The following is a 23754-nucleotide window of genomic DNA, read 5'->3' on the forward strand; positions in this document are numbered from 1 at the left end:
CCCAAGAAAATAGAGGGAATGATTGCTTCCCTCTTTCCGTATTTAAGGATGTTGATGGAGGACAGAAAGCACTGATTGCTGCTGAAATTGTTACAGCCGGTAAGGTTAGCGAGGCTGATGTAGTTGATGAAAAAGTGTCTGAGAGATGAGATGAGGTAGCAGAGCTTGTGCTAGAATCTGATCTGTTATTGATTTCCAGAGACATGTTGGAGGAGGGCTCTTGCTGGAGCTGCTTGTCTGTAGAGCGAAGCTGCTTTTTATGAGTTTGATATGTAACTGCACGAACAACCATACGACTTTCTGTTTTGCCTGATTTATCTTCCTTATCACGTTTCAGATTTTGTCGAGCTGAACGCGTTTTCATAGAGGGATCTCTTGAAATATGCTTTATTAATAATAACCGGTTACACTCCAGGATTTGTAGGTGAACAGGCTGCCGATTCGTGCCCAATTATACAATGGGTTAGAAGGAATGATCGCAAGCCGCATCCGTGCTACACGGACCGCTTCGGCAATACATCGCACCAACACCCACCCTAAGGTTTGACCTAATATTGCCCCTCGGGTTGCACAAAGAATTGCACTGGCACTCTATACTGCTTCCTCTGTTTTCCTCTTTCCTTTTTATCTCCCCCCTCAGTTGTTCTCCTTTGTGAAGAATAGTAGATATAACAGCAGAGCAGGGATTTGAAAGCTGAACAAGCAGAGCTAAGACAATGGGACAGAACTACAACATCAACTTGGCGTGCTTTGTTGGGAAGTCAATTATGAAAATCAGCATGCAGTCCTACATAGCAATTAATAATGTCTATAAGACTAATATGACACTTACCGGATGCAGAAAACAGACGCTTGCTCTAGCTCCAATCCCAAGAGCTGGGTACTGCTACCTTTATGCCCCTCAGTAATGTAGTGTAATGTCCTCTGTAATCAGATTACCGGTTATCACAGATCATTGTTGCCCCCTTGATCGTTGCTGTAGCACTCGCTTTCACCTCACTTCGCTTCTCTTGCCGTTGGCTCATAGAAAAAAAATACAAATAATTATTGCTGGCCGCGCTTAGCGCGAATTTTTTTTTCGCCAGCTATCGCTGGAAATTATCGCCATGCTAGCGCTGTATTAACAACGCATAGCGCAATGGCGAGAATTATTCCAGCGATAGCGGTGTTTTTCATAGAACATCACTGGTTTTCCGGAGATGTTCCATGGAAAACGGCGATAACCTTGCTGATACGACCCTGTGGTCGTATCAGCATAATCCACCCCCAATGTTAAGTATACGTAAGTCAGCTTTTTAGCAGACGTTAGTTTTTGGCAAAAACAGCGGTTTTCGCCAAAAACTAACGTCTGCTAAAATGCGTGGGCGTCCTTGTAAATATTGCGATGTGCACATCAGTGATAATTTACATGCAATACTACCCAGTGACGCTCACTTTGCATCTCATTAGAGACCAAAGCGAGGCGTCGGGAAAACGGGTGCTAACATGCGCTAATGCATGTTAGCACCCACTTGTAAATCGGGGGATAGTTTATCTCCGCCTTTTTGGCTTTTAACCCTTTGGCCACGGCGGTCATTCCGCTGCGGCGCTAGGGGGTAGGGGGGTCGCGCGGCGCTGCCATGCTCGTGACGGAACCACTCCGGGCAGGGCCATGACGGAATGGTTCCGTCACGGCCCTGCCCGCTCAATAGAACGCGCCGCGCTGGCGCGAAATCAGCGCTGCGCAGGCACGGTGGCCGGGACGTGACAGAACCATTCCGTCACCAGCACAGCCCCACCGTGGCTCGTGACGGAATGGTTCCGTCACGAGCGCGCAAGGGATTAAAGCCAAAAAGCAGAGATAAGGCCCTTGTTGATATGCCCCCATGAGTTTTCAGACAGCTGCGCCCCCTCCAGCTCACAACCTCCACCTGACAAGGGCACGTGCCTGGATCTGGAATGTGAGTCGCGCCTCTGCGGTGCAGCAGGCGAAGTCTCACCAGCTCATCCTTTATGACACATTTAAAGTGCATTCTCTGCAGACTTCCTTCACACCTTGTATTTCCACTTCCCTCTGCCCTTTTCTGGAGGTTGCTTTGATTTCTCAAGAGTGGGGTTTCTATTCCTCCTTCTGCCATATTTTGAGTGGCTTTGTCATAAGGTGCATTTCCTCCTGCCTTGTCTCATCTGACAGTTTGTTTTGAGTGTTTTACTCACTGTACTGCTTGTCCCCCTCGCCCCCTCCTTATCCTGACAGTTTAATTTACTATCATCGTCTGGCAGGTTCATCTACTTTCTTCACACTGAGAAGTTCTTTTTCCCTTTTCTGGTGTTTTTTTTATTTGTTAACTTCCTGCATCCCACCCCTACTACATTCCTTGTTTCCCCATCATTTCCTGCTTTCCTTTCCTTTCTTTACATGTATTTATGCTACCCTGGCATGGTTCCCTCCTTTGTCTGACATTGCACTTTCATTTTGAAAGTACTTTCCTGGTAGGTATTTTCTTCAAATGGACAAAACAATGTAACACAAACCAAATTGGATAAAATAAAATGAGGACTAAGAAGCACAGGCAGAGATGACGAAAATGAAAAGGAATAACTAGTAAAAATGAAAAAGAACAATCAAACATTATAAACACATTTGACTTTTATAAGTTTTCAGAGCTGTAGGTCTGCAGCTAGGCTTGGGGTTGTGTTGAGTTATGTTAAAATGTAGGGTCAGTGATGGAGCAGTGTGTGTTTTTCAGGGTCAGGAGTAGGGAGAGTGTAAGTGCTCAGGTCTTGTTTATAGTTTGAGTAAGGACTGTCCTTGGGGGTCATGTTAAACATTGGTGTTTAGGGTTGAGGTCGGGTGAGGGTCTCCTTCTATTTTTTAATGCTCATTTTTGGGATAGGTCAATATAAGGGTTTGCTTGAAAGCTTTTTGTTCATGATAGCTTCTTCAGCAATGTCAATGCTATGCGAAAGGCAGTTTTCTTCACAGTGGTTTCTTCAAAAATATACTTCTTTATTTGTTGTGTTATTGGGTATCGCATAGATCTTTCCTGGTTACGCTCCCTCCTCTGGCAGTTTTTTTGTTACTTTACGCAATGTGCTTGCTGTTTCCCTTCCCTCACCAACAGTTCTCCCTCACCTTGTTGTATGGGGTACCACTTGTTCCGTCTCGCTGTATGGGGTAACACTTGTTCCTTCTCGCTGTATGGGGTAACACTTGTTCCGTCTCGCTGTATGGGGTAACACTTGTTCCTTCTCGCTGTATGGGGTAACACTTGTTCCGTCTCGCTGTATGGGGTAACACTTGTTCCGTCTCGCTGTATGGGGTAACACTTGTTCCTTCTCGCTGTATGGGGTAACACTTGTTCCTAATCGCTGTATGGGGTAACACTTGTTTCGTCTCGCTGTATGGGGCAACACTTGTTCCTAATCGCTGTATGGGGTAACACTTGTTCCGTCTCGCTGTATGGGGTAACACTTGTTCCTTCTCGCTGTATGGGGTAACACTTGTTCCTAATCGCTGTATGGGGTAACACTTGTTTCGTCTCGCTGTATGGGGCAACACTTGTTCCTAATCGCTGTATGGGGTAACACTTGTTCCTTCTCGCTGTATGGGGTAACACTTGTTCCTTCTCGCGGTCCTGATACCTTTCTTTCCTCTCTTCATACCTTGTGTTCCTTCTTCCTCCGCAGACTGCACCAGGTGTACTTCGACGCCCCCAAGTGTAATGGCAAAGGATTTGAGAAGGTCTTCCTGGTGGGCGACTACTCCTCGTCGGCCGAGTTCTTCGTCACCATCGCTGTCTTCTGTTTCCTCTACTCCCTCGCCGCCATGGCTATCTACTTATTCTTTGACACCAAATACCATGAAAACAACAAGGGGCCGATGATTGTGAGTATAGCGCCTTCCTCACCTCCCACTCAAAGCCCTCCTGGGTCCCGCCTGGAGACCTTCTGAATGTAGGATGCTCTGTGGTGGTCTGGCCAAAATCCTCCCGCCTCCTCTGGGCCAGGCAAGCCCAACCCTCGATAGACCCCACAGGAGGCTGTTCATTGGCTTGGTGGAGATTAGGGGTCCCGAAGACCCTCCAGAGAGACTCCAGATTCTGGGGGTTCACAGTGCTGTGCACCCCCCTTGGAGCCGGACTGCCCTCGGCTCCAAGGCTACTCACGGCTATGACTCTTTGAACAGCGCCTTGAGTATCTTCTGAGCACAAGGAGGGGCAGGATGACACAGGAGGAACCTGTGGTGATTGAAACTGGTGCATGTTTGAATGAGGGTGGGGGGTCCGTAGCAGGCACTACGAGGCAGGCTAGATTTGTGGACGCGAGCGGGTAGTAGACGCAATGATAGGTTTACCAAGAAGAGTGAGTGATATGGATGGGTGGTTTCACGGAGACGGTTGTGTGTTAGCAGAGATGGGTGGGTTTATAGAGACGGATGGGTGTTAGCAGAGATAGGTGGGTTTATAGAGACGGCTGGGTGTTGGCAGAGATGGGTGGGTTTATAGAGATTGCTGGATGTTAGCAGAGATGGGTGGCTTTATAGAGACGGTTGGGTGTTGGCAGAGATGGGTGGGTTTATAGAGATTGCTGGATGTTAGCAGAGATGGGTGGGTTTATAGAGACGGTTGGGTGTTGGCAGAGATGGGTGGGTTTATAGAGATTGCTGGATGTTAGCAGAGATGGGTGGGTTTATAGAGATTGCTGGATGTTAGCAGAGATGGGTGGCTTTATAGAGACGGTTGGGTGTTGGCAGAGATGGGTGGGTTTATAGAGATTGCTGGATGTTAGCAGAGATGGGTGGGTTTATAGAGACGGTTGGGTGTTGGCAGAGATGGGTGGGTTTATAGAGATTGCTGGATGTTAGCAGAGATGGGTGGGTTTATAGAGATTGCTGGATGTTAGCAGAGATGGGTGGCTTTATAGAGACGGTTGGGTGTTGGCAGAGATGGGTGGGTTTATAGAGATTGCTGGATGTTAGCAGAGATGGGTGGGTTTATAGAGACGGTTGGGTGTTGGCAGAGATGGGTGGGTTTATAGAGACGGCTGGGTGTTAGCAGAGATGGGTGGGTTTATAGAGACGGCTGGGTGTTAGCAGAGATGGGTGGGTTTATAGAGACGGCTGGGTGTTAGCAGAGATGGGTGGGTTTATAGAGACGGATGGGTGTTAGCAGAGATAGGTGGGTTTATAGAGACGGATGGGTGTTAGCAGAGATGGGTGGGTTTATAGAGATGGTTGGGTGTTAGCAGAGATGGGTGGGCTTATAGAGACGGATGGGTGTTAGCAGAGATGGGTGGCTTTATAGAGACGGTTGGGTGTTGGCAGAGATGGGTGGGTTTATAGAGATTGCTGGATGTTAGCAGAGATGGGTGGGTTTATAGAGACGGTTGGGTGTTGGCAGAGATGGGTGGGTTTATAGAGATTGCTGGATGTTAGCAGAGATGGGTGGGTTTATAGAGACGGTTGGGTGTTGGCAGAGATGGGTGGGTTTATAGAGATTGCTGGATGTTAGCAGAGATGGGTGGGTTTATAGAGACGGTTGGGTGTTGGCAGAGATGGGTGGGTTTATAGAGATTGCTGGATGTTAGCAGAGATGGGTGGGTTTATAGAGACGGTTGGGTGTTGGCAGAGATGGGTGGGTTTATAGAGATTGCTGGATGTTAGCAGAGATGGGTGGGTTTATAGAGACGGTTGGGTGTTGGCAGAGATGGGTGGGTTTATAGAGATTGCTGGATGTTAGCAGAGATGGGTGGGTTTATAGAGACGGTTGGGTGTTGGCAGAGATGGGTGGGTTTATAGAGATTGCTGGATGTTAGCAGAGATGGGTGGGTTTATAGAGACGGTTGGGTGTTGGCAGAGATGGGTGGGTTTATAGAGATGGTTGGGTGTTAGCAGAGATGGGTGGGTTTATAGAGACGGTTGGGTGTTAGCATAGATGGGTGGGTTTATAGAGACGGGTGGGTGTTAGCAGAGATGGGTGGGTTTATAGAGACGGTTGGGTGTTAGCAGAGATGGGTGGGTTTATAGAGACGGGTGGGTGTTAGCAGAGATGGGTGGGTTTATAGAGACGGGTGGGTGTTAGCAGAGATGGGTTGCTTTATAGAGACGGTTGGGTGTTAGCAGAGATGGGTGGGCTTATAGAGATTGCTGGGTGTTAGCAGAGATGGGTGGGTTTATAGAGATTGCTGGGTGTTAGCAGAGATGGTGGCTTTATAGAGACGGTTGGGTGTTGGCAGAGATGGGTGGGTTTATAGAGATTGCTGGATGTTAGCAGAGATGGGTGGGTTTATAGAGACGGTTGGGTGTTAGCAGAGATGGGTGGGTTTATAGAGATTGCTGGGTGTTAGCAGAGATGGGTGAGTTTATAGAGATGGTTGGGTGTTACCAGAGAGGGATAGGTTTATAGAGAATGCTGGGTGTTAGCAGAGATGGGTGGGTTTATAGAGACGGTTGGATGCTAGCAGAGATGGGTGGGTTTATAGAGATGGTTTGTTGTTACCAGCGATAGTTGGGTTTATAGAGATGGTTTGTTGTTACCAGAGATGGGTGGGTTTATAGAGATGTTTGGGTGGTGATAGAAGTGTTTGACGAATGGATCTATAGAACCGGGCGGGTGAAAGAGGACATTATAGAGACGAGCGCTTGATAGAGCAGAGCGGTGGATGGATTTATGGAGGTCATCAGCTGAGAGAGGAGGAATAGATGAATTTATGGAAATGAGGGAGCAATAGTAGAGAAATAGATGGATTCATGGAGACGGGCAGGTGGTAGAGGACAGCAATGGGTTGATTTATAGAGCGGGTCGAGTGATAGTGGAGAAATTGATGGTCAATAGACAGGAATAATTCGTAAAGATGAGTTAGTTATGGGGTAGGAGGGTGGATTTATGAGTGGGACTGGAGATTGATAGATTGATTTATAGAAACAGGAGGGTGTTAGAAGAGGTCACTGGAAGGATTTATAGAGATGTGCGGGTGACACAGGAGATCAATGGATTGATTTATGGAGAAAGGTGCGTGACTGAGGAGAAAGATGGGTTGATATAGAGGTTGGCAGATGATACAAAAAACATCCATAGATTTATAGACAAGGGAGTGTGACAGAGGAGATGGATAGATTTACAGAGATGTGAAGGTGATAAAGGATATCCCTGAATTGATTTATGGAGAAGAGTGTGTGACAGAGGAGACGGATGGGTATATAGAGGTTGGCAGATGATACAGGACATCCATGGACTGATTAATGGAGAAGAGTGTGTGACGTAGGAGGCGGATGGGTATATAGAGGTTGGCAGATGATACAGGACATCCATGGACCGATTTATGGAGAAGAGTGTGTGACAGAGGAGGCGGATGGGTATATAGAGGTTGGCAGATGATACAGGACATCCATGGATTGATTTATGGAGAAGGGTGTGTGACAGAGGAGACGGATGGGTATATAGAGGTAGACAGGTGATACAGGACATCCATGGACTGATTTATGGAGAAGAGTGTGTGACGGAGGAGACGGATGGGTATATAGAGGTAGACAGATGATACAGGACATTAATGGATTGATTTATGGAGGAGAGTGTGTGACGGAGGAGACGGGTGGGTATATAGAGGTTGGCAGATGATACAGGACATCCATGGACTGATTTATGGAGAAGAGTGTGTGACAGAGGAGGCGGATGGGTATATAGAGGTTGGCAGATGATACAGGACATCCATGGACTGATTTATGGAGAAGAGTGTGTGACGGAGGAGACTGATGGGTATATAGAGGTTGGCAGATGATACAGGACATCCATGGACTGATTTATGGAGAAGAGTGTGTGACGGAGGAGACTGATGGGTATATAGAGGTTGGCAGATGATACAGGACATCCATGGACCGATTTATGGAGAAGAGTGTGTGACGGAGGAGACTGATGGGTATATAGAGGTTGGCAGATGATACAGGACATTCATGGACTGATTTATGGAGAAGAGTGTGTGACGGAGGAGACGGATGGGTATATAGAGGTTGGCAGATGATACAGGACATCCATGGACTGATTTATGGAGAAGAGTGTGTGACGGAGGAGACTGATGGGTATATAGAGGTTGGCAGATGATACAGGACATCCATGGACCGATTTATGGAGAAGAGTGTGTGACAGAGGAGACGGATGGGTATATAGAGGTTGGCAGATGATACAGGACAGCCATGGACTGATTTATGGAGAAGAGTGTGTGACAGAGGAGACAGGTGGGTATATAGAGGTCGGCAGATGATACGGGACATCCATGGATTGATTTATGGAGACGAGTGTGTGACAGAGGAGACGGATGGGTATACAGAGGTAGACAGGTGATACAGGACATTCATGGACTGATTTATGGAGAAGAGTGTGTGACGGAGGAGACTGATGGGTATATAGAGGTTGGCAGATGATACAGGACATCCATGGACTGATTTATAGAGAAGAGTGTGTGACGGAGGAGACTGATGGGTATATAGAGGTTGGCAAATGATACAGGACATCCATGGACCGATTTATGGAGAAGAGTGTGTGACAGAGGAGACAGGTGGGTATATAGAGGTTGGCAGATGATACAGGACATCCATGGACTGATTTATGGAGAAGAGTGTGTGACGGAGGAGACTGATGGGTATATAGAGGTTGGCAGATGATACAGGACATCCATGGACTGATTTATGGAGAAGTGTGTGTGACAGAGGAGACGGATGGGTATATAGAGGTTGGCAGATGATACAGGACATCCATGGACCGATTTATGGAGAAGAGTGTGTGACGGAGGAGACAGGTGGGTATATAGAGGTTGGCAGGTGATACAGGACATCCATGGACTGATTTATGGAGAAGTGTGTGTGACAGAGGAGACGGGTGGGTATATAGAGGTTGGCAGATGATACAGGACATCCATGGACTGATTTATGGAGACAAGTGTGTGACAGAGGAGACGGATGGGTATATAGAGGTTGGCAGATGATACAAGACATCCATAGATTTATAGACAAGGGAGTGTGACAGAGGAGATGGATGGTTTACAGAGATGTGAAGGTGATAAAGGATAATCCTGAATTGGTTTATGGAGAAGAGTGTGTGACAGAGGAGACGGATGGGTATATAGAGGTTGGCAGATGATACAGGACATCCATGGACTGATTAATGGAGAAGAGTGTGTGAGGGAGGAGACGGATGGGTATATAGAGGTTGGCAGGTGATACAGGACATCCATGGACTGATTTATGGGGACAAGTGTGTGACAGAGGAGACGGATGGGTATATAGAGGTTGGCAGATGATACAGGACATCCATGGACTGATTTATGGAGAAGAGTGTGTGACGGAGGAGATGGATGGGTATGTAGAGGTTGGCAGATGATACAGGACATCCATGGACTGATTTATGGAGAAGAGTGTGTGACGGAGGAGACGGATGGGTACATAGAGGTTGGCAGATGATACAGGACATCCATGGACCGATTTATGGAGAAGAGTGTGTGACAGAGGAGACAGGTGGGTATATAGAGATTGGCAGGTGATACAGGACATCCATTGATTGATTTATTGCAAGTGGTGCATCTCTGAGGTGACGGATGGATATATAGAGTTGGGCGGGTGATGCAGTTGATGGATAAGAAGGTTGGTGATGAAGCAGATAGATGGACTTATGTAGATGGGCGAGCACTGAAAGGGGTGTTTGGTAATGAGAGGAAGACAGCAGGGATGGAACGACGTAGGAGAGCGTGGTAACGGCCCCTCAGTGGAGTTCCCTTCAGCGTTTGTTTATGGAGTTCATGGGTGCATGAGACCTTGAGATCTCAATGGCCGCTGCATAGGGATAGTCAAAGATGGTGGCTGCCTCTTGCTGTTGCTACGTGACCGGTAACCTTATATGCTCTTGCCCAGCACCCTTGCACCTCATGTAACCTATATCTGCCCATTTCTGTCGCAGGATTGTATTGCAACAGCTGTCTTCGCCTTCATGTGGTTGGTGAGCTCCAGCGCTTGGGCCAAGGGCTTGTCTGACGTGAAGATCGCGACGGATCCGGATCTGGTGATCAACTCTGTGCAGGCCTGCTCCAAAGAGGGCAACAAATGCCTGCCCCTGCAAGACCCAGTCATGTCTGGGCTGAACACGTCTGTGGTGAGTCAGAGGGAAGCATGACGAAGGGGAAACATGGTGGGAATAGCAGAGAGTGTTAGCGGAAACCAAGGGCAATACAAAGCAGGGCAGAACCAGAAACCACCCTGCATACTGCATGTGGGCAGGAACAGAGCACGGCTAGAGTGGATGACGTGGGGGACACCAAGGAGGGCAGAATAGAAAACATAGGGGGAACAGAGCACGGCTAGAGTGGAAGACATGGGTGACACAGAGGAGAGCAGAATCAAAAATATCGTGGAACGGAGTACGGCTAGAGTGGATGACGTGGGGGACACGGAAGGCAGGATAGACAATATGGTGGTGCAGCAGGATGGATATATAAGAACAGATTGGACACAGCAGGGTGGAAATAAAAAATATAATGAACACAAAAGGGCAAAAACTAAAATATATTTGACAAAGCGCAAGTAAAACCATAAAACATGGCAGACACTGGGCAGGGCAGTAATACAAAAAACAGTGCATACAAAGCAGGGCAGAAACAGAAAGAATTGTGTGAGTGGAGCGGGCGTAAGCAGAAAACATTAGGTAAAAGCAGCTGCGCAGAAGCAGAAAGAATTGCATGCATGCAGCAGGGCTGAAGCAGAAAAAGATTGTGTGCCTTGAGCAAGACAGAAACAAAAATCTTGTTGGTTGCAGAGATGCTACTTAAACCACAAAAGGGGCTTGTGGCCAAACAGTTTGGCTTTTTAGAGTAATCGAATATAGATGACTAGTCTGGTGGGTTTCATGCTGGCCACAGCACTCTGTCTGAGCGCCCAGCAGCCCTTGGTGACCTCAGGCTGGAGAGAGATGTTGGCAGGGTCAATGGCCACCCAGGCACAAATCAAAGTTGCCCAATCACCTTTTCGATGTGTGTTGAGCCTGTGGCCAGTCCCTCCTGCAACTTCTGCTCTATGTGGGGATGTGTTTGTCGCCTGCTGTTGATGTACAGGTTATGACTCAGGTGGTCCCTGGTTTGTGTTGCCAGGTGCACCTGAGGCTTGTGGTGGAGTGGATGGGAGAGCCCTGGCTCCAGTGAACCAATAAGACAGTGAGATCACATTGATGGCCAATGGGACTCCCCTTGGCTTGTGTCCTACTATGTAGCCAAGGACCATGTGAGGAAATGGGGTGTATTATGTGGTGTGGTGTGGTTGTGCCACCTCACTGTGTAATACACTCACCAAACCCTTTCGGACTGGTAGGTTTCATCTGATAAACCTTCCTCCCAACCCTCGGTAGCTGTGGCTCTGAGCAGCAAGGCTTACACAAAGGAACGAGCGTAAAGCATCTTAACAGCACCTAAACAATTGAAGAAGAAATACACGAGACACAACAATTAGAAATATCATTCAGGAGATATAGCATTTACAGGGTACAACAAATATGTACTTTTATACTAAACTGCAAAAAAGCATTGGTAAATTCAACAAAGTGGCACAGAAATGTTTTCAAAGAAAACATGGGTGAGTATCAAAGCAGTTACTTTGAGCTACTCTAGGAGAGCCAGTTAGGGGGACCGACAAGACCCTCAGAAACAGTTACCGTCCAGAAAGGAGCAGCCTCCAGCCAGTTCCAGTCACTTTTAGCTCCTTGCCACAGATTCCTATTGAAGTGGTCCTGATGCAAGGGATACAGGATGCTGAAGATGCTCAAGGACGCTGTGGATGCTGAGCTGGTGTCGGGGGGATCATGGAAGTGGTCCTGATGCAAGGGATGCAGGATGCTGAAGACGCTCAAGGACGCTGTGGATGCTGAGCTGAGCAAAAAAACGAAAAGTGTGTTAAAATTTGGATGAGGGAGTACAGAACAGACTTTATTCAGGTGATACTCACTCCACCAAGGTTAAAAGAGTTTTCATAAGGACAGTTTGAAAGTATATACTGCCTATAGATGGAACCAGGTCTACATGTTTCAGCAACCAGGGGACAGTTGTGTCCTTGCTTTCTTCAGGACCTCTACAAATCAACTAACTGCTACTGCAAAATTATAATATGTGCAAAAAATAGTGACGAGAACATATTATCAGGATAAGTGCATATGTCACCTGAAGCATCTAGGTAACAGGGCCTTGTCTCCTTCTTAACAAGTTGTGTCGTTCACATAACTTGCAAGGCATAAAAGCCTCACCCCACCTGGCAGTGGCTCAGGGAAAGAGTGAAGCACCGCTCTGTCCGTCGGTACTTCAGCGCCGGCATCTAAACCTTATTATTTAAGCTCACTTTTATCACTGCACTGCATCAGTTGCCCCACATCTCTTTCACTCATTCAAGCAAAGGAGTGATACACCATACTACCGGTTCTCTCTACTGAACAAATCAATTCACATCTTGATTTTTTCTTTTTGAGAATGACCTGCTTCGGTAGATGGTGATGGAAGAAACCCAAATGATGAAGGGCGGTTCCGAGTGGTGACTGATGGGTATCTTTGACCATCCATTTGGCTGTCATAGAAACCTTTTTTGTCCTGGTTTCATTGCAATTTATTTGTAAGCCCTTTTTTCACACACATCATTTACTTTAGAGACCCTCTGGTATTTTGTTGTTGTTGTGTCAGTATTGGGGTTATACCTAGAGTGTGGTCTATAAACACTCCCCCGGGTCCTACCCTACCGTTATGTTGTTGTTGTTTCCTGATGCAAGGGATACAGGATGCTGAAGATGCTCAAGGATGCTGTGGATGCTGAGCCTGTGTCGGGGGGGATCATGGGAGTGGTCCTGATGCAAGGGATACAGGATGCTGAAGATGCTCAAGGACGCTGTGGATGCTGAGCTGGTGTCGGGGGGGGGGGGGGAATCATGGAAGTGGTCCTGATGCAAGGGATGCAGGATGCTGAAGATGCTCAAGGACGCTATGGATGCTGAGCTGGTGTCGGGGGGGAATCATGAGAGTGGTCCTGATGCAAAGGATACAGGATGCTGAAGATGCTCAAGGACGCTGTGGATGCTGAGCTGGTGTCGGGGGGTGGGGAATCATGGAAGTGGTCCTGATGCAAGGGATGCAGGATGCTGAAGATGCTCAAGGACGCTGTGGATGCTGAGCTGGTGTCAGGGGGGATCATGGAAGTGGTCCTGATGCGAGGGATGCAGGATGCTGAAGATGCTCAAGGACCTGGGGATGCTGAGCTGGTGTCGGGGGGGGAATCATGGAAGTGGTCCTGATGCGAGGGATGCAGGATGCTGAAGATGCTCAATGATACTGTGGATGCTGAGCTGGTGTCGGGGGGAACCATGGAAGTGGTTCTGATGCAAGGGATGCAGGAGGCTGAAGATGCTCAAGGACGCTGTGGACGCTGAGCTGGTGTCGGGGATGCAGGATGCTGAAGATGCTCAAGGACGCTATGGATGCTGAGCTGGTGTCGGGGGGAATCATGGAAGTGGTCCTGATGCAAAGGATGCAGGATGCTGAAGATGCTCAAGGACGCTGTGGACGCTGAGCTGGTGTCGTGGGGGGGGATCATGGGAGTGGTCCTGAGGCGAGGGATGCAGGATGCTGAAGACGCTCAAGGACGCTGTGGATGCTGAGCTGGTGTCGGGGATGCACGATGCTGAAGATGCTCAAGGACGCTGTGGATGCTGAGCTGGTGTCGGGGGGAATCATGGGAGTGGTCCTGATGCGAGGGATGCAGGATGCTGAAGATGCTCAAGGACGCTGTGGACGCTGAGCTGGTGTCGGGGGGAATCATGGAAGTGGTCCTGATGCGAGGGATGCAGGATGCTGAAGACGCTCAAGGACGCTGTGGATGCTGAGCTGGTGTCGGGGGGAATCATGGAAGTGGTCCTGATGCGAGGGATGCAGGATGCTGAAGATGCTCAAGGATGCTGCGGATGCTGAGCTGGTGTCGTGGGGGGGATCATGGAAGTGGTTCTGATGCGAGGGATGCAGGATGCTGACGATGCTCAAGGACGCTGTGGATGCTGAGCTGGTGTCCGGGGGGGAATCATGGAAGTGGTCCTGATGCAAGGGATGCAGGATGCTGAAGATGCTGAAGATGCTCAAGGACGCTGTGGATGCTGAACTGGTGTCGGGGGGGAATCATGGGAGTGGTCCTGATGCAAGGGATGCAGGATGCTGAAGATGCTCAAGGACGCTGAGCTGGTGTCGGAGGAATCATGGGAGTGGTCCTGATGCAAGGGATGCAGGATGCTGAAGATGCTGAGCTGTTGTCGGGGGGAATCATGGAAGTGGTCCTGATGCAAGGGATACAGGCGGCTGAAGATGCTCAAGCGTGCTTCAGATGTGAGGCGGTCGACAAGGGTCTTCCTGCTGCTACTCCTCGGTCAACAGGCTTGGGGATCCGATCCCTGCCACAGGAATTGACGTCCCTCAAAGTCCTATTGGCCCTGGCAGGCGTCCAGTTGCTACTGGGCTACGACTCACCCAGCATAGCGGTCAAAGTGGAATCCTTACTGGACGATAAGTTGCTTTCTGGGTGACCAAGCTGCACTCCGATTATTCTCCTGGGTTCAGCAGACTCTGGGCAACTTTTACCATTGGATCCTGGTCCCTGGTGATGCAAAGTGGTGAGGAGCGAGGGTTAGAAAATTCGAGCTGCCACCTTGCCCCAGCAGCTTCTTCATCTGTTGTGGGCCTGTGCTGTGAACAAGCGGTCAGCCAACTGACCATCGGAGTCTCTTGCTTCCGCTGGACTCAGGAGTCAACATCTCCACAAGCCAGACACGGCAGGCACAGTTCCTTCTCCTTTGCTAGGCCCAAGTTTCCACAGGTGCGGTCTACGTCAAGTATGGGGTCCTTCGTGCAGCAGGTTAGTCCTTCTTCAGTCCATTTCTCGACGCCAATGAGACCGAAGTTCCGGGTGCCAGGGGTGACACCACCGCAGACACAGTCAGTAGCCAATGGGCTACGAGGTTCCTTCTCTCGTGATGACCACTTCCTGCAAAGTGTGGGATCCGGCTATTCCAGAATTCTACATTCTGCCCACTCTGAAGATGCAGATCACCTTTTTTGGCATGTAGAGCTCTCTAGAGCGATCCAGAGGTGTGGCTACAAAGGGGGCCACACGCCCCTGAAAAACCAGTTTGGCAAGTGGTTTCCCCATCTCCTTCCTGACAGCCAGTCTGTCTGCGTAAACAATGGAGCAGCCCTCTCCCAAATGTTCAATACTTGCCCTTCTAAGGCAATTCTCCTTTGAAGTTTTTCTTTTGTGCCAACACCCGGGTGGCTTCCTGCCAGGTGAAAGGTCACACCTCTCTCCCATGCAGGTTTCTATTGTGTTCTTTCCTGGGAGTCATGTGCGCGTCCCCCCAGGTGGGCAGAAACCTGTCTCAGAGACAAACTCCCTGTGTAACCATAGGCGGGCACAGGGGATTCAGGGCAACACAGTGGCAATGTTGTAAAAGTTGCAAACTGCAACAAGTACATTAATTCCGTTTTGACATCAAGTTGGGCTTAATGTAACGAGTTACCTTACAGTAACAAGTTTAGTGCTTCCAGTCAGAGGTTAGTTGGGTTGAAGTGTCAGCTTGCACCATGCACTCGCCAATGGCGCTACTAGCCTTTTCCACAGTAAAAATTCCAATAACTATTTTTTAGTGTAGGGAACATGTAAAAGTACATGCTCTACTTTGTAATAGACAGCACCCTGCTTTAGCACTCGATAGACCTACATTACGGGTGACATGTTTTCAAAATGGAGGATTGGGTGAAGCCTTTGTTTTAAATGGCAAATACGTGTTAGCAGCTTTACTCTGCCATTTCAGTCCACAGTACTGGACCGGGAGCCATGGTGTACCTTTGTCTCACCCAGTGGGGCACAGGCAGTGCTGGGGTCCCTGAGGTGACCCTCTAACTCATGGGCCCTGGGTACCATATACTAGGGACTTAGAAGCAAGTTAGTTTATGCCAGTTGTGTATAAGCCAATCAAACATAAACAGAGTAAGCTCAGGGCACTGGCAGTGAGGTCTGGTTAGCGGCCTCCGTGCACTCTCAGAGTCAAACCAGCAGCATCAGTCCAAACCTTTATGGGTGACCGTACAAAACGAGGCATTTCCTTACAGACAGCATCGTATGAGTCCAGTTTAACTCCTTGGATGCTATGGCATTTCCCCTGCTGCGCTGGGGGTATCCTAAATCCAATACATTCATGACGAGCTGGGCTCGTCATCAGTGTAGCAGGAGGCTACTGCATGACGCGCCCAGCTCGTCATGAGTGTGGAAGGAGTTAATGAGGACTTTGCTACGTCCTCTCAGATGTCTTCAGTAGTCTTATGGCAAACTTGTGTCTGTCATCTATGCGGCCTCCACATGGCAATGCCTTTTTAAAGGATGATGGCAAATGTCCACACCGTCTGCTGTGATTTGTGCTATTCGAGATTAGGCCCAGCCGTCTACTTTTGGGCCACCAACACATCCCTTCTGATTCTGAATGAGGCGGAGCCCTGGCGGTGGAATAGCCTCTCTGTGTGCACTTTGCCCCTGATTCAGAAGGGTAAACTTAGACGTTTGGTCTTAACTTAGACCAAATTACTACGTTTACGACTTTGGTAATTTACAAAGGGCATTTACGAGTAACATCTTTATGTCCACATTCGGGGCATAGGATGATGAATTTGCATTTTGCTTAATTACACGCAATTTCACTTGACTTTGCCAAACTTTCACGTAATTTCAAGGAATATCCCAAAAGCAAATTACTGGAATTTCTGTAGCCCCTTCCTGATATGCTTGAACCCGGTGTCTGGATCCCGAATACTGTTTAAAAATGTGAAAATTGCTCGTGTTATGATCTCGGAGGGTGTGACCGGAGTATGACCGGATTATTGGAATCCACTTGGGCCAGCGTCATTCCCTTCCTCCGTCATGAGGACATCACCCTCAGATCCTGAAAAGCTCAAAACGGTGACGGATTTCAATATCGTCGGACGGGATATCTATCACCGTCCATCGAGATCTACATCAGGCCCTTTGTAATGTATTGATGGGAAAATTTGAATTCCTCCACAATGACTCTATGAATTTTAGCCACACCCCAAGGAAAGCACATTTCCACCAATGGGATTTCACTCAAAGCCTACACTCCGTAAACTGAAGCCCCACCAGCTCTGGAATAAATCTTTCCGCAGATAATCGTCAACGCTGCACTTCTCCTTGTGAGAGTAACTAGATTCGACGACGTCTTCAAAGAGACCGACCTCAAAAAACCTGAAGGTTGGCTCCGGTCGTGCTGGTAGCGTTGACGGTCCAGCCGGACCAGAGTACTCCTCGAGCCGCGACAAGGTCAGCAGGGCTCTATCCGGAGAGTTCGTGGGGAGCCGCGACAGCGTCAGCAGGGCTCCGATGGTTTCGAGTTCAAGCTCGAGCCGCGACAGCGTCAGCAGGGCTCCGAGGTCTTTGAGAGGACGAGCCGCGACAGCGTCAGCAGGGCTCCGATGGTCTTTGAGAGGACGAGCCGCGACAGCGTCAGCAGGGCTCCGATGGTCTTTGAGAGGACGAGCCGCGACAGCGTCAGCAGGGCTCCGAGGTCTTTGAGAGGATGAGCCGCGACAGCGTCAGCAGGGCTCCGATGGTCTTTGAGAGGACGAGCCGCGACAGCGTCAGCAGGGCTCCGAGGTCTTTGAGAGGATGAGCCGCGACAGCGTCAGCAGGGCTCCGATGGTCTTTGAGAGGACGAGCCGCGACAGCGTTAGCAGGGCTCCGATGGTCTTTGAGAGGACGAGCCGCGACAGCGTCAGCAGGGCTCCGATGGTCTTTGAGAGGACGAGCCGCGACAGCGTCAGCAGGGCTTTCTTGTCCAGGATACAACTGCCCGCTAGTTGTGGTGCGGGCCTTGATATAGTCCAGGGGACCTTTGATGTCCGGACCCTCGCAGGCGGAGGTCTCAGGCCTTGGGGGCTGGTCGTTGGCGAGGTCCGGCGGTTGGCTTCTTGATCCTTTGAAGATGCGTCCGGGAATTCCCAGACGCCCAGCGGGTCTGGAGCCAGCCCTCGGGGAGGCCAGAGGTGCGATCGAAACTGGCCCACAGGGGAAGGCCAGAGGTGTGATCGAAACTCCCTGGCTTATCTCACTCGGGGAGCCCTTTACCCCCCCCAGCCGGGACTGGCAAGCCTTAGAGTCTGAGTTTCGTTGGGGCCGGGTCACGTTAGGCCCAGGGAGTCAGGGACCTTGGGAAGGGAAGATGGCTGCCGGGCCTAGTTGGGCCTGCGGGTTCTAGGCGCTCGGAGCCGGGAGTGGGACGGGATCAGTGGTGCTGGTCGTACAGGGATCAGGACGACCAGGGACTCGGGGTGCAGGCTATGCTAGCGGGGAGCTGCGCAGGGAACTCTGGGTACAGGGCTACGCTAACGGGGTGCTGGGGAGTGGGTAGGTACCACGCTACGAGGCCAGGTCCAACACTTTCCTAGTCGCACTTACGCTGATTCTTACTCACTTGTCCGCACGCACAGACCATTCAGATCTGAACAACAGCCATTGTTGGTCCAGATAATGTCGTACACGTGTGTGTGTGTGTGTGCAGATGGTGCGGTTACCATTTGTGGGCAGTTCCTGTGCTTTTGTCTTCATATGGATTCCGCCTCCAATGCCGGAGACTGCTGACGCTTCACTGACACGTAGAACCATGGTGAGGATGGATACAGCTCCCGCCAACGCAGGGAACCCAGAAATGGCCAGGGTACCTTCAGAGGCCCATGTAGGGACATGTCTTTATTGCAGTAGAAAAGGTGTACATCTGTGTACAAGTCACAGGCTGCACACACCCACTGAGGACTATCAGCTTTCTTTGAAACACCAGCACTCTGCCATGGCTGGGAGTGAACTGTGAGAGCTCATTCACACTGCCAAGGGGAGCGAAACTTCATTTACTTCTCGTAGATACACATATATGAGCAGGAAGGCTGAGCCCCCCCCCGCTCTAGGGTACAGTGTGAATTATGTTCAGGGAGTTGGTAGACGGCCCCAGGGCAATAATAGAAAGGTTGTCCTGTAATACCACATTACACGGCACTGCTCTCCTGTGCTCTGTGTTACACTGTCATGCTCTCCTGTGCTCTGTGTTACACTGCCCTGCTCTCCTGCGTTCAATGTTACCTATTACTGCTCTGCTGTTATGCCACATTACCCTGTACGGCTCACCTCTACTCTGCGCTCCTGTATTCTGCATGCTTACCCGGTGCTCTTCTCCTGTTCTCCACACTGCTTGCTTTGCCGTCCTGAATGCTGTGTTTCCCTTTACTGCTCTCCTGTACTCTATGGGGCCGATTCACAATCAATCAATCAAGCAATCAAGCAATCATAAAATGTGTAAAGCGCACCACATACCCGCAAGGGTCTCAGGGCGCTGGGGGGGGGGGGGCAGGGGGGTGCTGCTACTGCTCGAAGAGCCAGGCCTTGAGGAGTCTTCTGAAGGTGAGCAGGTCTTGGGTCTTCCGTAGGTTGGTGGGGTGGGTGTTCCAGGTCTTGGCAGCGAGGTGGGAGAAGGATCTGCCGCTGGAAGTCGTTCTTTGGATGCGGGGGACTGCGGCGAGGGTGAGGCTGGTGGAGCGGAGCTGGCGGGTGGTGGTGTAGAAGCTGAGTCAGCTGTTGAGATACGCTGGTCCGGTGTTGTGGAGTGCTTTGTGTACGTGGGTGAGGAGCTTGAAGGTGATCCTCTTGTCGACGGGGAGCCAGTGCAGGTCTCTTTGGTGGTGGGTGATATGGCTGCGGCGAAGGATGTCGAGGATCAGACGTGCTGAGACGATCTGAATGCGTTGCAGCCGTCTCAGGAGCTTGGTCGATGTTCCTGCATAGAGGGCATTTCCGTTGTCCAACCTGCTGCTGACGAGGACCTGGGTGACCATTCTTCTCGTTTCGGTGGGGATCCACTTGTAGATCCTGCAAAGCATGCGGGGAGTGTTGAAGCAGGAGGAGGAGACGGCATTGACCTACTTCGTCATGGAGAGGGTGGAGTCGAGGATAACCCCTAGGTTGCATGCGTGGTCGGTGGGTTTTGGGGCTGTTCCCAGAGTGGTCGGCCACCAGGAGTCGTCCCAGGCCGAGGGGGTGGGTCAGAGGATGAGGACCTCCGTGTTGTCTGAGTTCAGCTTCAGTCTGCTGTTTCCCATCCATTCGGCGACGGCCTTCATTCCTTCGTGGAGGTTGGTTTTGGCGGTGTGAGGGTCTTTGGTGAGAGAGAGGATCAGCTGGGTGTCAGCGGCATAGGAGATGATGTTGAGGTCGTGCTGTCGGGCGACGTGGGCAAGAGATGCCATGTAGATGTTGAACAGCGTTGGGCTGAGGGATGAGCCCTGGGGTATGCCGTAGATGATCTCAGTGGCTTCGGAGCGGAAGGGGGGGAGGCGGACGCTCTGTGTTCGGCCGGAGAGGAAAGATGTGGTCCAGTCCAAGGCCTTCTCTTGGATCCCGGCGTCGTGTAGGCATGCTCGTAGGGTGCGGTGGCAGACCGTGTCGAAGGCGGCTGACAGGTCCAGGAGGATGAGGGCCGCTGTGTCTCCATTGTCTAGCAGGATTCTGATGTCGTCGGTGGCAGCAATGAGGGCGGTTTCGGTGCTGTGGTTGCTGCGGAACCCGGATTGGGACGTGTCCAGGATGCTGTTCTCCCCAAGATAGTAGGTCAGTTGTTTGTTGACTGCTTTCTCGATGACCTTCGCCAGGAACGGGAGCAGGGAGATGGGCTGGAAGTTCTTGAGGTCCTTGGGGTCCGTCTTGGGTTTCTTGAGTAAGGCGTTGATTTTGGCATGCTTCCAGCTCTCCGGGAAGGTTGCTGTCTCGAAGGAAATGTTGATGACTTTCCTGAGATGGGGTGCGATGGCTGTGCTGGCTTTGTTGAAGATGTGGTGTGGGCATGGGTCTAACGGTGATCCGGAATAGATGGTGTTCATGATCTTGCTGGTGTCTTCGTCGTTGATGGTGGTCCAGGCGAGCAGGTGGTTGGTGCGGGAGGTGGTTGTGGGGACCGAGGTCTCAGTAGTGGTCGGGGAGGTTGTGATGTTGAAGCTGTCGTGGATGTCGGCGATCTTGCGGTGGAAGAAGGTGGCCAGCGAGTCGCACAGGTCTTGTGAAGGTGGGATGTCGTTGGTGTTGGAGCTGGGGTTGGAGAGTTCCTTCACAATGTTGAAGAGTTCTTTGCGGTTGTGTGAGTTGTTGTCTAGGCGGTCTTTGAATGAGGCCCTTTTGGCGGATCTGATGAGGTGATGGTGTCAGCAGGTGGCGTTCTTGTGGGCTGCGTAGCTGTCCGATGTTCATTCGCAGAGCCAGTTCTTCTCCAGTTTTCAGCATGTATGTTTGGAGGCCTGGAGGTCTTCGGTGAACCAGGTGGCTTTCTTGCTGGTGTGGCTGTTGGAGGGTTTCTTGAGTGGGACAAGGGTGCTGGGGCAGTCGTTGATCCATTGTATGAAGTTGCGGGTGGCGGTGTCCGGGTCAGTGGGGTCGGCTGGTGGGCACTGCGTGAGGGTGGTGGTTAGCTGGTCTTCGGTGACTTTGCTCCAGCACCGGCAAGGCATCTGTTGGGTGCGGTGGTGCGTGGTGGGCTTCCTGAAGGTGAAGTGGATGCAGCGATGGTCAGTCCAGTGAAGTTTGGTGGTGTGGTTGAAGGAGATGTGGGAGCTTGCGGAGAAGATGGGGTCAAGCGTTTGGCCGGCGGCGTGGGTGGGTGTTGTGATGATCTGTTTGAGTCCGAGGTTGTCGATCAGGGTGGTGGAGTTGGCGTCGTTGTTGTTCTTGAGGTGGAAGTTCAGGTCCCCAAGGAGGATGTAGTCCATGGAGGCGAGGGCGTGTGTGCTGATGAAGTCGGCAATGGAGTCGCAGAACTGTGGTCGGGGTCCGGGGGTCTGTAGATGAGGGTTCTTCTGAGGGTGGTGTTGGAGTCAGTGTGAATCTGGAAGTGCAGGTGTTCGGCGGAGCTGAGGGTGTCGACTGTGTTGGTCGAGACTCTGAGGGTGTTCTTGTGGACGATGGCGATTCCTCCTCCTACTCCGTTGGTGTGATCCCTGCAGGTGATCTTGTAGCCTTCCACGATGGCTGTAGCGATGTCGGCTGCTGAGGCGGGGTTCAGCCAGGTCTCCATCAGGAAGGTGACGTCTGGGGAGATTGAGTCGAGAAGGTCCCAGAGTTCAGTGGCGTGTTTGCGTGCGGACTGGGTGTTGAGGAGGATGCATCGGAGGTGGTTGGGTTCTTTCCTGGGCGGGGGTTTGGTGGGGCGGAGGGCTGGTGAAGCTGCAGTTCCGGCAGGTGAAGGGTCCTTGGGTGCGTTTCGGGGTGGCCCGGTAGCAGGTGTGTTCTTGTCTGGGGTTGAGTGCGTGGAGGGTGTTTTTTCATCGTAGAGGAGTCGGCCGTCGTGGTGTTCGTGGGGGCCAGGGGTTCTGGCGCTGGGCGTGGTCCAGGCACGGATGGGTGCAGACGGGCTTGCCTTAGGCGCACCTTCGGCACGCCAGCGGCGCGCCCGCTGCGTATGACCGCCATAAGAGGGGGAGGTGGGAGGGAGGAGCATCTGGGAGGGGCTGCGACTTGCCTGGCAACGGGGTCAAGGGTCGCTCTCACTGCCATGCAGCGGCCGCCATAAGAAGGGGAGGTGGGAGGAAGGAGCAGCTGGGAGGGAAGGGGACAACGAATGAGCGAGCGGGGGGAGGGGCCGCAGGGGAGGCAGCGGCGGGGAAAGCGGGACCCTCTGAAAGAGGGACAGACGCAGAATGGGCACAACAGGCAAGGGGAAATTAGAGCAAGGAGGAAGCAGGCAGAAAAAGTGCAAAACGAGGGGAGAAACAATCACAGCAATACAAGTACAGTAATACAGTTGTGAAAAACGAACAAAAACCAATACAGACAAGCAAGCCTCGAACTCACGGCAGCAGCTGGGGTCAGAGACACGGGCACAGTCAGGTGGAGCTGGGCGGCGTGGGGAGAGACCTGCCTGGCAATAGTAATCTGAGACAAAAATCTAACTTTACGACTTTTGGTATTCACAGAGATCATGTAGGAGTTGTATCTTTACGTCTGCAGTTGGGCCGGAATCTCCACACCCGGGCCGTACTCTCCGCCTTGGGCCGTACTCTCCGGCTCAGGCCATACTCTCCGGATCGGACCGGATGAGTGTAATCAATGTTCCAGAATGCAATTCTTACAAGAAGGAACATTAGGAAAGTGTGATAAATGGTATAGGAAGTCATGAAAATCAGTTTGGGCAGGGAAAAGGGTGTGGCCAGACACTACATCATATCCCAGAAAAGTTTGCTTCTTTGCATCATGGTACAATTTACGCTCCCCTCAGTGTTGACTGTAGTGTTAACACTACAGTCATCGCCCTTGTTGACTGTAGAGTTAAGACTACAGTCTCCAGTCTCCTACATCATTTATCATACTTTCCGAATGTTCCTTTTTTTAAAATTGCATACTGGTCCATTGATTACACTTTGTCCGAGCCGGAGTGTACGGCCCTGGTGCGGAGAGTACGGCCTGGGTGCGGAGAATCCGGCCCGACTGCAGACGCAAAGATACGACTCGTAAATGATCTCTGTGAATACAGAAAGTCCTAAAGTTGGAGTTTTGTCTCAGATTACCTTTGTGAATCTGCCCCTGTGTTACCCACTGCTGCTCTCATCTACTCCATGTTATCCAGGGGTGCTCCCCTGTACTGCACACTGCTTGTTTTTCGTTCCTGAATGCTGTGTTTTCCTTTACTG

General features: G+C 50.7%; 1 protein-coding gene across 1 annotated transcript in view; it reads left to right on the forward strand.

Moving 5' to 3' along the window:
* SYP (synaptophysin) overlaps positions 1–23754 on the forward strand; it is a 160845-nt gene that overhangs the window by 124754 nt on the left and 12337 nt on the right. Inside the window, exons 4-5 of the mRNA XM_078664521.1 lie at positions 3670–3868; positions 9927–10118. Of these exons, the coding sequence (XP_078520647.1) occupies positions 3670–3868; positions 9927–10118 (391 nt within the window). The remainder of the gene's footprint in view (positions 1–3669; positions 3869–9926; positions 10119–23754) is intronic.

This window comes from Lissotriton helveticus, chromosome 10 (genome assembly GCF_964261635.1).
Source record: "Lissotriton helveticus chromosome 10, aLisHel1.1, whole genome shotgun sequence".
Taxonomy (NCBI): domain Eukaryota; kingdom Metazoa; phylum Chordata; class Amphibia; order Caudata; family Salamandridae; genus Lissotriton; species Lissotriton helveticus.